We start from the raw sequence: 12,824 nt of genomic DNA on the forward strand, positions 1-12,824 counted from the left end.
AGACCATCATCGTGGCCTGTGCAGTGTAGAAACTGAAGTGTCAACAGAAAATCTTGCAAAATGCTTTTTAAATTGAAACACTAAAATGAAATAAAATCAGGGGTTTGGACACAATTGGAATCTCTTTCATCATGCATTGTAAATGAAAAAAATTAGCTAATACTTCTCTGCTGAAAAGAACGAGGGGAAAAGAAGAGGCTAGTACAGTCACATGCCAAAATGCATTACTCCATGCAAGACTGGAGCCAGCACACACATTTATACAGTGTATTGTTGAGACCCATTGGAAAGTGCAAATGCTAATTAGGAATGTGAACCAGATAACCTCAACATCATTTAAAGACCAATTATTTCTACCGGGATTTCATGATACTAATCTGTTTGTCCTTCTTCCAGCAGTCATGCCCACTGGAGTTATTACAGTAATTGTACAGAAGTTAACGCCAGGCCAGTGCTAGTGTTGCGTTGTTCACTGGCAGCTTGACAGCTTTCCCAAGGAAGGCGGCAATGTTATGTTTGCATATGTATTCGTGCAGAAAGAAATGTGCAGACACTTTCCATTTGAAATCCAAGTCCACAGCTGCGGTATCTGTTTGTCTCTGCTCCTTGACTGAACAGAAATGGAGGCAAAGATTCAGCTCAGTGGGGTGCCCTGACCTTGTAGGTACTATGCTGTGGAGATGATGGTTGTGGGTGGCACAAACAAATCCCGTTATAGCTGCTTGGATGGGAGACTCTATCTTTGGATTCTCCCTTGCCTATAAAATTTGCCCTCAATGTGATCGCTTGTAATTGCTTTCAGACAGCACTGGCATACCTGCATGCTGCAGACAGCTTCCTCCCCCAGCCCTTGCTCAGCGTTTTGCATACACATGAGACTGCAGCATTGTCTGCAAAAATAGAACCACGTTAAAAATGCGACACTTTGGGGGTTGCAGTAGCTTTAATTTCTAGGAAGCAGAGAGGGCTGTTTTCTGCTCTTCAGCTGCACATACTGTTTCCCTATCAGTGAGAGGAGGGTAATCTACTAGTGAATAAAAATAGAGCACGAGAGTAGGCCAACACTCTGCGCTTTAATCAGGTGTAGGACGATTAACCCCTCAATGGCCTCAGAGGTGCAGTTCACTGCCAGCAAACTGAAAATGGTGGTGGTTCGGGGGCAGTGCAGGATTGCCAAAACAGGAGCCACAGCAGCTTGAAGGAGATGTTTCTGACAAATGGTGTTTCTTGGCCTGCAAAGAACCAAAATTTGCCCGTTGGAGGCAAGTAGTTCTGGATCCTTAAAAGTTTCCTCTGGCATAACTGACTTCCAGTCTGGGAAGTACCATCTAGCACATAGCATTTTAAATCTTCCTGATCTCTTCTTTTATCACAATAAATAGTGAAGGTGGTTCACAGGGTCTTACTAGCACCTGCGTGACAAGGAGGTGTTATTACATCTTTATATTAAAATGCTGGTTGCTCATTTACCGTGCAACTTTCCTAGTTGCTTATCACATCATAGTAACGTATGGATTTGGTAGTCTGATTGCTTCATTTGAGGGTACTACTGGAGGATCCTGATAGACAACAAGGTGAACAAGAGTCAACAGCGTGCCCTTGCAGCACAGATGGACAATGCCGTTCTGGGCCACGTTGGGCAGAGCGCTAGCAGCAGATGGAGGAAGGTGATCCTTCCTGTCTGCTCAGCACTGGTGAGGCTGCACCAGGAGTGCTGGATCTGGTTCTGGTCTACCCAAGAAATGATAGACATGGACGTACTGGAGAGAGACCAGGGAAGGGCCACAAAGATGGTGACAGGACTGGAGCACCTCTTCTGTGAGGAAAGGCTGTGAGAGACCTAGGACTGTTCAGCCCAGAGATGAGAAAGCTCAGATATTTCATCAGTATGTACAAATACTTTATGGGAAGAATAAAGACAGAACCAGACTGTTCTCAGCAGTGGCAAGTAGACAAGAGGCAATGGGCAAGAATTGAAATACAGGAAAATCCATTTAAACATAAAAACAAACAAACAAACAAAAAAGAAAAACTTTTACTGCAAAAGCAGTCAAACACCAGCACAGGTTGCCCAGACAGGCTCTGGAGTCTCTATCCATGGAGTTATTCAAAACTAGACCTGACGATCCTGACCCTCTCTGGTCCTGCCTGACCAGGGGCCTTGGACCAGGTCACCTCCAGAGGTCCCTGCCACCTCACCCCTCCTGTGATTCTCTGATTAGATTAATGTGCAATACATATTTTGTGACCGAAATGACAAAGTATGAATAACAAAGGCTTACATTTTTTCACTTTAATAATGTCCATTCATCTTAAGTACATGACAGCTTATGGGTTTAATCATAACAAAGGAAAACTTTTTCATTTTTCTGCATTAAGAAATACCAGACATTGTACCCAAATGTTCACTGGTGATAATAATTAACTTTGTAATAATCTTGTTATCCACACAGAGCTAAATGAAGTACTGAATTTTTCAGCTCCTCATTCTCAATGCTGTACAACATGTTACTTTGGTCTGTCGGGTTTGTAATGGGGCAGGAGTGGGAGGGATATTGGCTAAATTCCCTGAATTTAAAACATCACAGATGAGGGCAGGAGATATACTTGCTTGTTCCATCCACCAAGTACGTGCTCCTCTTGCTGAAATACATGATTTTAGTAGAATCAACTATTTCATTTCTCTTTTTCAGTGCTGTGGAAAAAAAAAAAAAAAAGGGTCATCATCAGCAAAGATATAGAAGGGAAGAGTGCCCCCTGGGTGGATTAGGGCATTGCATGGGTTGGGGGCCACGTTGGGCAGGGGCTTGTAGTGGAAAAGTGGCAGAAGTCAGGCAGTGAAGGGGAGAAGTAGAGGAAGGAGAGGTGTCAGATAGGGTGAGCGGTCCTGGCTGGCCAAGAGGGCTGTAGAGCTGGGCTGGGGGGAACTGGGGACAGGGAGTGGAGCAGCAGCAGCAGCGTGAGAAGTTGATGTGGAGGGGGCTGAGCCTGGGCTGTTTCTGGGGAAGCCAATTAGGGACCCGGAGAGCCTTTTGTGGCCTTCTGCCTCCCAAGGAGGAAGAGGCTCAGGTCCAAAACCAGAGGAGAAGCTGGCGAGGAAAGACCGCTGCTTCTCCTCTCCCTTGCGTGTGGGAATTGCTGGCGGGCACAGACTTGCCAAGTTTACTGCTGTTGGCTCTTTTCACTGGGAGCTTGACCAAGAGGCTGTTTTTTTTTCCGATTTCAGTTTCAAGCGAGAGCTGTGGGCTTTACAGAGTTGCAGGGAAGAGTCTGTGAAAAGTGTAAAGTTTTTACTCCCTGACTTCTATACTCATTTATACTGTGCAATGTATGCTTTGCATTGTTTCTGTGGTCTAAATATCCCAAAGCTTGAGCAAAGTGGCTCTTTTTCACATCTCTACATTTCATTTCATCCTATTGATGCCTGAAATGTAGCTAAGAATATTTGTGGGGGAGACTCTTCCCATGTTTTTACCTTTCACAACTCTTCAGTTATATGGCCAGTATGTTATAGCATGGAGTTTGTTTTGTGATCCACTAAAAGCATTGCAAAGGCACTAGGCACAGATTTTGATCTGTTGAGAATTGCTTTACATTTTTTATATTAAACTATGATTGCCTTGTCACTCCCAAAATGGTGGAAGGCAAAGGTTTAGGGTGAGTTGAGGAGCAGCATGATTTTGTAACTTGACCTTTCTCTACTTCTCCTCATCCTTTCCCTGCCAAAGCTATGATACCCATTGCCTTATCTGTCATGTTTATTTGATTGCATGGTAAAAGAAAAGTAATTAACAGGAGCGTGGGAGGTCTGTTCATTTGCTTTAATTATATATTCCCAGCTAAACCTCTTAATGTCTCATGGATTTATGAAGTAGCCTCCCCTCACTCTGTTTTTGTGCTTTACAAGGGTGGCAGTGGTGGCTCCATTTCCAGGCAGCATGCACCCCCAAGTGATAGGAGCCCTTTAGATCCTGCGCCAGTGGTGGCATGCGGGTCAGGTCTCACTTGGGAAGAGGCACTCTAGTAGCAGCTCCTCTGTCTTAATGCTGATGGGCTTTTCTATGGAGAGTAAGGAAAGTCATCCTGGTAAAGCTGAGACCCAGTGAAGAGAGCATCCTTACCAGGAAAGGCTGTTAGGTACACATGGTGTTTCTGAAGCCCTCCTGCAGAACCAACAAGACTTACCAGCATTCAAATGCATCAGGAATTTTGTGAAATTGAATTTTGGCTGAGTGAAGCTTGGGCATCTTCCTAGGGAAGGAAGAGGATAGATTTTGTCACAGGCAAAAAATAAGCCATGCAAGTTATTCCAGGCTTGCTATATTTAATCTCACTTGCCCACAGTGCATAGCCAAAAAAGAAATCCTGAGTGTTTTTATTACAACATAGCTGCACAGAACTGTTTCCTACAGTTCCCTATGAAAACATCTTACCTTGCAGCTGCTAGCTACTGTTTCTCACAGCTGACATCTGTGTGGCTGTAGAGATTGGCCACATAAAACAGCTCCTGTGTTGACCTTGTGTGACTCTTGAAGAGGACATTGAAGTGTTGAAGTGTCACAATTCAACTGTAAATGGTGCAGTGGGGCAAGCAGGTAACCTGCTTATTCCTCTTCATTTAGTATAAACAGTTTGTTATCAAGTAGAAAAGCAAGAAATTTGGCAAAATACGGCATTGCTTGTTTGTAGCAGAGATGTGACCATTTTGGCTTGAGGGCACTGGCGTTGTTCCTCTCTGCACACAGTAGTGGAGTCATCTCCAAGGAGCAGCAAATGTAAAACTACCAAGCTCCGTTATCTATTTCCAGATTTGGGGATTGAAGAATTAACTAAACATTTGTTTGAGATTATGAAGGAGCTGGGTTTTATTTATGCTTCCTGATGCAGGGCTGGAAGCGTGTGACAAGCCTAGAGCTGGTTGCTCAAATGATGTTATAAGGCACAGTAAATGAAGTTAATACAGTACAGCTTCAGTACATTTATGTGGCTGGTTTCTCTCTCGGCTGAAGAATACTTGTTAGGTTGTAACAGCCACATTCTTCAGTTTCCCCATCAATAAAACTGTAGAAGATATTTCTCTGCCTTATGTACCACCAGAACCTCAATACAAATAATGAATTTAACAAAAAAAATAGGTCCCTCTACACAATTTACTCCACCATTGCTCCTAATGTTTTTTTTGCCGAGTGTTAGACAGCAACCTTTTATTTATTTATTTATTTTGTTATTTTCTGTTGGCTTGCTTACCACTTCTAAAATAGTTTGAGGCCAGTTTTGGGCTCCACAGTTTTGTTGGCATAGCCCTGTCAGTTTGGATTGTGAAATATTCGTGCAGCCTGGCCAACACTGCTGGGCTGGCAGCGTGGTATGGGTGCAGCTGTATTGACAGAGGAGCATTTTCCTCCACTCCGTTTGTACAGCTCAGAGAGCTGGTGAGGGAAGGACAATGCTCATGCTCACCGAGGGGCTCTGGTGAAACTGCTGTTGTGACGGGATGATGTAGTGCCGAAGGGACGTGGGTCCAAGTGGGTGACCTTTGAGGAATGACAGGCTGTCACGAATATGCTCGGCGTAACATGACCACAAATGGCCACTGCGTAGCACAGACAGAAGACAACAATCTCTGTAGTGCTCTGGATTTGTCCTCATTATTTTAATGAAGTTGAGTTTGGAAGAAGCGTTCTGTCTGCTTTTGTTTCAGCCTTCTGTGTTGCTTTTGAAGTAATTAGTGTATTTCCATTCTGCTTAAAGTCATGTGTATGTTACAGATAAAGAAACTGGCTGGCTGACATCAACTAAAATATTTATGCATGTGTGTGTGTTTGAAATTAAGTGGTGAGGTTTTTCCATTAGCTGAGGTGCATGTAGGGAAGCAGACAATGTCTGATGGCCCAAACAATTTTGAATTCTTTGTCATAGTTAATGCATATTAAAGTTGGCATGGGTAGCTTATAAAGAGGACATTTCTGGCTGTGGTTTGTTTGTTTTTTTGTTTAAGATTTTTTTTCAATGTCATATGCAACAGTAAGAAGTAGAATGACCTGAATTTTTGCTGCCCAATGTGAGAGAGATTATGATGCTTCTGCTAAGAAGTGAGACAGTGAGACATCTTTCCATATAACATGTTAGCAATAATGAAGATGAGTGGAACACCGGAAAACTGCTTTCTTACCTAATTGCATTCCCTGTGAGATACGAGGCTCTCATTGATTTCAGTAGATGGTATGTTGCATTCCCCTATATATTAGACAGAGAAGGATCCTGGAATCAGTCTACAATGTTATTGAAGCAAGACGTGTCTCCACATTTGGCTTTTACTCCAGTAGATTGCCCCCAAGCCACAGCTCTGATAATCCATTAGAGGGAATATTTTGTACCATTGCCTGTTACTGCTGTTGCAAACAAAGGAAACTGGTTTATTGAGATATGACCTCAGAATAAATTTGAAGTTGCAATTTCTGAAAGACAGAAGAGGTCTTTTAATTGAAACTTGAAACATGATACGTACTACCTTACTTTTAACTCCACGACTTTTTATTTTAATGAAAAGCAGATTTGCCCCATTCAGCAAATTCGTATGAAGATCTGATCAATAGGTCTGAAAAATGGCTGAGTTGAAATAAATCATTTCTGGGTTACAAATTTGAGGATTAAACATAAAAAGTGTTATTTTAATGGTTATATTACTTTATTTTTCAAAGGTGATTTTTTTTTCTTCTGTTCATTTCCCACAGAAACGTTCCAGAGGTCAAGTACTATTTGACAAAGTGTGTGAGCATCTGAATCTTTTGGAAAAAGACTACTTTGGGCTAACGTACAGAGACACAGAAAACCAAAAGGTAACCTACAAAATATTTGTTGGCCTTCAGCAACCTGACAGTTGGACATCAGAGCTTCCCCAATGCATCCCCAGACAGTTGCAAACAATCCTGAAGGTGTTTTTGTCTTCCTCATCAAGTTACATATATGTATCTAGAGCTGTTATTTTTTATAACTGATTGTACCTCCTGAGAGCATCCCCTGGGCTTCCTTGGCCTACCTCTCTGTGGGCTATTAATGGCATGAAAGAAGTTAATCATGTACCTGTCTCTCTTTCTAGTATGGTTTATTTCATTACTGCCATAGATGAAAGTCAGATTTACATTTCTGTGTATATTTTTAAGCGTATAATATTAAAATATGGCTTATTTAATACAACATTTGGGATCCAGATAGGCAGGAGTTGCTTCACTGCTAAGAAGTTTTGACTTCAAATCTTGACCTGCCTTGTCTTATGCATTATGTTTGATTAGGCTAAAGACATGTCTTCAGAAGCAGTCAGGAGCTATAGTGAATCTATTCTGCATATCTATGGCTCAACTTTAACATTAAGTGAACTGTGTATTAAGATGATTTAAGCATTGGGTAATAAACACATTTTTATGGACATGTGAAAGAAAGAATAGCAAAGGCTAGCTTAAATGCTGCGTGGGGCATTTTAAGACAAATATTTTGAAAGAATCCAGGAACAAAACTTCTTAGCAAGATATGCCACAGTCCAGCAGAGATCACCAGGTGATATTTTGTGCTTTGTATATCCTCAAAGGTCTTCCCTGATGAAGCTAGAGTTATTACTGCCTCTTTAGCTCTTTATGTCTTGTGAGAACAACTTTATTTTCTAGGCTTCCTTTTTATTTCAGTTATATATGATACAAAAGAAATCAGTGTTCTTTTGTGTTTTTTTTTTTTTTCTCTTCCCCTTTCTTTGCAGACTTTTAAATATGAGGATTTTGTTCCTGTTTCAGAAAGTCACTTAAGCAGACACTTGATCCATGCTAGTCCAAGATAACACTTCAGCGTATACTTAGTTAAGCAGATGTTTAAGTACATTTCCAGATAGCTATGCTTTCCTGTACTGGAAAGAAAAAAATGCATGCATTACTAATGGGTGGCTAAGAAGTACCAAACATTTATAGATTACCAGTTACTTTACAGAGCTAAGCAGCTAAAAACCGACTGACACCATATTTATTGATCAATAACATGCACATTTCTAATGTCAGAGTACTTAGCAATTCACCTCCATCCTCTGCCAGATAACCTCCAGGCAGACAGTAACATGTCACATTTGAAAACAGAAATCCTGGTGCACCTTTCATAGAGGCACATAGTGTGCTTTTACAGAAAGTTTAGAAATGGTTGGAACTCTTCGGGCTCGTGTTTTGCGCTACTGACTGGATTTGGACAGCTGCAAACTGGTTGTTTTTGTTGGGTGTGGGAGTTTTTGTGTTCTGCCCGTTTGATATTTCTTTAATATTTTTTCTATGATACATCTGTTTTTCTTTCTTTGGACAAAGTGGAACTTTCCTTAGGGAAGTGAACTCTATGTTCTGGGCTGTGTGAGACATTTTAAATATTAATTTGATTCCGTTAGAGGACAAGGCAGAAGGCACAGGGTCTCTCTCTCCCATTATCTCTCCCAGGGGCAGCACTCTATGAACAGCAAGCTCTCACTGCAGTGGCAGCAATAAGAGACCCCAACCTGCTGCTCACCTCCTCTGGAGGAACTTGGTCTCAGCCTGCAAAGCTCCTTGGTATTAGGGGAAGTAGTAGCACATTACTGTGACAATCCCCCACCTCCTCACCTGCCTTTATGTGCTATCTTCTTGCCTAGCCACCAGCCTCAGATGGCATGGATGGGGGTGGTCTGGGCCACAACTCTGTCCCAGGTCCCCCCATGCTCCATCATGCCGTCATGCTAGCAGGGGGTTACAAACGGTGCAGTGATCTATGGCACGCTTGTGTGTCTGTGACAAAGCTTTTCAACACATGCAGCCCTTCCACAATTCAAGAAAAAAAAATTTAAAAACTAACAAGCTTGTAGAAATTCAACTGGCGTTATACCAGAAGATACACTAGAAAAAAAAAAAAAAAAAAAAAAAAGGTTTCTGTGGATTTATTATTCTTTTTTTTTTTTTTTTTGTTAATTTCAACCCTGCCCCCCCACCTTCTGGGAAGGTCAGAAACAATCTGGATTCTGCATCCTAAAAGTCACCATTATCCCTGCTTACTGCTGCTCCAAAGAGGAAGGGGTGGGCGTGCAGGTTTTCTAGCTTTGTCTCATAGCACTGTTTTAGAAATTATGTTGATTGTACTTTCTGATTCAAATTGAAAAAAGGAAACATTTTCTTTTCAGAATTGGTTGGACCCTGCCAAGGAAATCAAAAAGCAGATCCGAAGTAAGTTTGTTATTGTTTGTGTGGTTTTTTTTCAGGGATTCTGGAAAAAAAAAAAAAAATCTGGTGTACCTAGACCCCAAAATTTGAAAAAAATCCTTTTTCCTTCCATACTGTTTCATCTGTTTCTGCTGCTGGCACTAGGCATGGCCTTCGTTTCTCCATGAGTGTGGTCTCTTACATATGGAAATCTGCCTCACAGAAGCTTGGTGGGCTACAAAGCCTCTTCTGTCATTGACTCCAGCCTCCATTGTAACAAAGGGACAAAGCTGGTGACCCCAATGTGGTGTCTCAAGCTGGAAGATCCCAGTGGAAGAGATACTACAGCTCTGTAGTATCACTCATTCCACTGTGGTCACGACCCCTCCAAGAGCCATCCATAGGAAAGGTGGGGGTGCCCTGTTGCTGATGGGCAAGAGATCTGCCCCACTAGATGTCCCTGTGGTATGAGTGCTCCACGCACTGGCCCCCTGCTCATGGGGGCTATGAGGCAAGTGGTTTGGGGCCATAGCCCCCTTGTCCCCACCTTTCAGTGTATAAGGCAGCACAGAGCTTGCTTCCCCCTGGTGTGATGAAACCTCATCTTGGATCTGAAGTTCCAGAGTCATCTTCATCCTGTCTCTGGAACAAGAATTACCCACGTGTTTACCCTATAAAGAGTTCAGGCAGTTACTCAGGCTCGTAACACATGAAATTCCATTACTGAAAACAACTTGACATTTGCAGAGATGCAAAAACATGAAGTTTGACATTAAACGACGTAACCCTAGGGACTATGATATAAGTTATTTCTTTATGTTACTGATATTTATATGAAATCCAGGAACACTGGTTAGTGCTCCACATTGAAATGTTTTAATGATGCAAAGATAGTGCTCTAAAATATCTTTCCTTCCTGCATGTCAAAAGCTTGAACTTTGCTTCTAAAGTGACCATTCAATTTGCAGAGAATCAGTCAATTTTCTGCTTCACGTGAATATTTTAAAAAGCCCCGTTGTTAAATTTAGCTGTCTGCTGCATTAGAAATTCAAAAACGTCTGGAAGGAAAACTGTGTCAGGGCTGCCAGGCTTGAAACTTGACCTGCCTTTTTTTCACCCTCACTTTTTCAAATTGATTAAATGTTTGTGTGTGTTACTTTTTTTTTTTTTTTTTTTTTGGCAGGAAAACCTCAGTATTTTTGTCTTTGTACGTTTTGTAAATAACCTAGCACCTGTGCTTTTACAAGCAAACACATCTGGTGGTTCACATTTTTTGGATCAGGTCTCGCAAATGAGTCATTCCCCTCTCCGTAATTCAGAGGGTTACTTGACACTGACTGCAAAGCTTCCTCCGCTTCTCTGAGCAACTGCACCTTTCCACCAGTATTATTTTCATTACGAGTTAAATGATCAGCAATGAAGAACAATGAAAATCTGTGCTCCATTGTATGCCTTTTTCCAGTCCATGGAGAAGGTGGCTCTGGAGAGAAAGGTGCTGTAGACCTTCTTGAGTCAGGTTATGCTGATTGTCAATGCAAGGAAAGCAGCTCAGCTTCAAACTGCTGATGTGAAATGCATTTAATATGTGCCCAAGCCATGAGTTGGATAGTGAAAGATAGTGACAGCGAGAGAGAACCAGGGCAGAAAAGTCTAGTCCTGGACGTGGAGCTGGGGACAGTTGTATTTGCAGGAGATGACAGTGATAATTTGCTTGCTCTGGAGAATTCACTGTAGAAGTTTGGAACAAGAGAAGTGTGGAAAAGTAGGACTCTTATGCATGATACTTTTCATGAAAGGTAAAAAAAATAAATAAATACATATATCATCCTGCTTACTTAGTGCTGTACTGCACTCAGATATTCTTGATTCCCCTGCAAACAGGAGATTTCATTCCAGTGTCTAAGAAACAAGGTCATTGCTGTGCTTACAGCCTCTGGTTCACACCCCATTAGTTTTAACCCACTATGTTTTATTTTAGCCCCTGTAGTTCAGGAAGAAGGCTTCTTACTTAGTCACCTTAACTGGCCGTGCTCCCAAGGGTTATAAAGTCGGTTTCATTTGTCTTTGTGTGTGCTGGAGGCATGGGCACAGATTTTCAGGCTGTGGTTTTTGAGGCCCCCCAGCCCTCCACTGGGAGGGGCAGCAGTTGGACCGTGCCCCATCCTCACTGCCGGCCAAATCTTCCTTCCACCAGGTTTTATGGTGCAAGGGAGTGGAAAAGGTCTTGGAATAAGGAGCCTGAAAATTTCAGCAAGAGGTGAAACCCTGATGGTAACCATCAAAGACTCATTGTGCATACAGCTGGTTTTCTTGGGTTTTCATGTATGACCATAGCAAATGGGACTTTGGATAGGATGAGATTTCCTTGAAGTCTCTAAGTAAATACTCCCAAACATCCAATCGGGAAAACCTTACAGCATTTCCAGGCAAGCAGATGTTCACTCTGCCCAGAATATAAGCTTCTTATACCACAGAGTGTTCCAGATACACCACCAAGACCCATGTTCATTGAGAATTACCTAGGCATAGGGTACTTCTGGATCGAAGATATGGGAAAACCTTGCTCTGAAGTGTTTATAAGGAGGAATCCTATTTTTCACAGCATTCATGAGCATTTTGTCATTACACAGCCAATATGGGACCTTTCGAAAGATTTATGCCTAGTTAGATTTGTAATTAGATGGCAACACATTTCAGAAAACTGAGATGTCTTTACTTTGGCTTTGGTTTCTTGACTGCAGAAATACTTTACCTTACAGTAGAACTGCATATGAAGAGGTGTATCCTGCAACAAAGGGCTCAGAGAAAGTCCTGTTCACAAGATACCACCATGTTGCTTGTTAGCATATTCTGGTTTGCGGTTTTGTTACTGCTTTTCATTTGCTTTAGAGACATGCACTAGTATAACCTCTCCATTTCTAAATAACAGCATTCATATTTACATTGCTGTATTCAACACTTTCTGGTTTTCAGTCTTTGTATTCTTTCAGGACAACATCTAAAAGTAGCACTCCAAAACGCTTTTCACTAAATATTTGCAGTGATGCAAAACAGTTATCCCAGGGGTGATCTAAATCGACCAAAATTACTAACTGGGAATTTCCTGGTGTTCTGTGCTTAAGGCCTTTTTCTTCAGCCGTGGTGCCTGTGTTTGTCCTTGCAGTTTTGTCGGCACAATAATTTCTGCCTGCTGGCAGCAGGAGCTATGTGCTGAGGCAGCACCCTGAGATGATGCGGCTGAGCTGCCCTGGGCAGTGCCCATCCAGCACATCACCCCAATCGGCTGCCCGAGTGAACCCTAGCTTGCTGTGTTTCCAGTGCCTGCATTCTGGGTTTTTGGTTTTAATACATGTATAGGCTGTGTTTTCAGATGGTTAATTCCAGTAAACATTTGTGTTTTTTTTTTTGTTTTTTTTTGTTTTTTTTTTCAGACTGAATTTTCCTAAATATTAGCAATAAATTGCTACTCCCTTAGAGCCCTTACTTCAGTGAAAATCTTACTAAATAAGAAAAGAGCTGTAAGATCTGATCTAACAGTGTAATTACGAGACTGGAAAGTAGTATCTTCAGAAAGATATACAGGAAAAAGATACTATGTCCTGTTCTTATGAATTTCTTCACTGGGGTATT

The 12,824-nt window shown here is 41.8% G+C and overlaps 1 protein-coding gene across 11 annotated transcripts in view; it reads left to right on the forward strand.

The window, feature by feature from the left end:
* The window catches only part of EPB41L3 (erythrocyte membrane protein band 4.1 like 3), a 134,736-nt gene that overhangs the window by 85,481 nt on the left and 36,431 nt on the right, over positions 1–12,824 (forward strand). For all 11 annotated transcript variants that reach the window (XM_082752953.1, XM_082752951.1, XM_082752949.1 and 8 more), the window contains exons 4-5: positions 6,735–6,839; positions 9,176–9,218. In XM_082752953.1, the coding sequence (XP_082609079.1) occupies positions 6,735–6,839; positions 9,176–9,218 (148 nt within the window). The remainder of the gene's footprint in view (positions 1–6,734; positions 6,840–9,175; positions 9,219–12,824) is intronic.

Source organism: Aythya marila, assembly GCF_965140915.1.
Source record: "Aythya marila genome assembly, chromosome: 2".
NCBI classification, from domain to species: Eukaryota; Metazoa; Chordata; class Aves; order Anseriformes; family Anatidae; genus Aythya; species Aythya marila.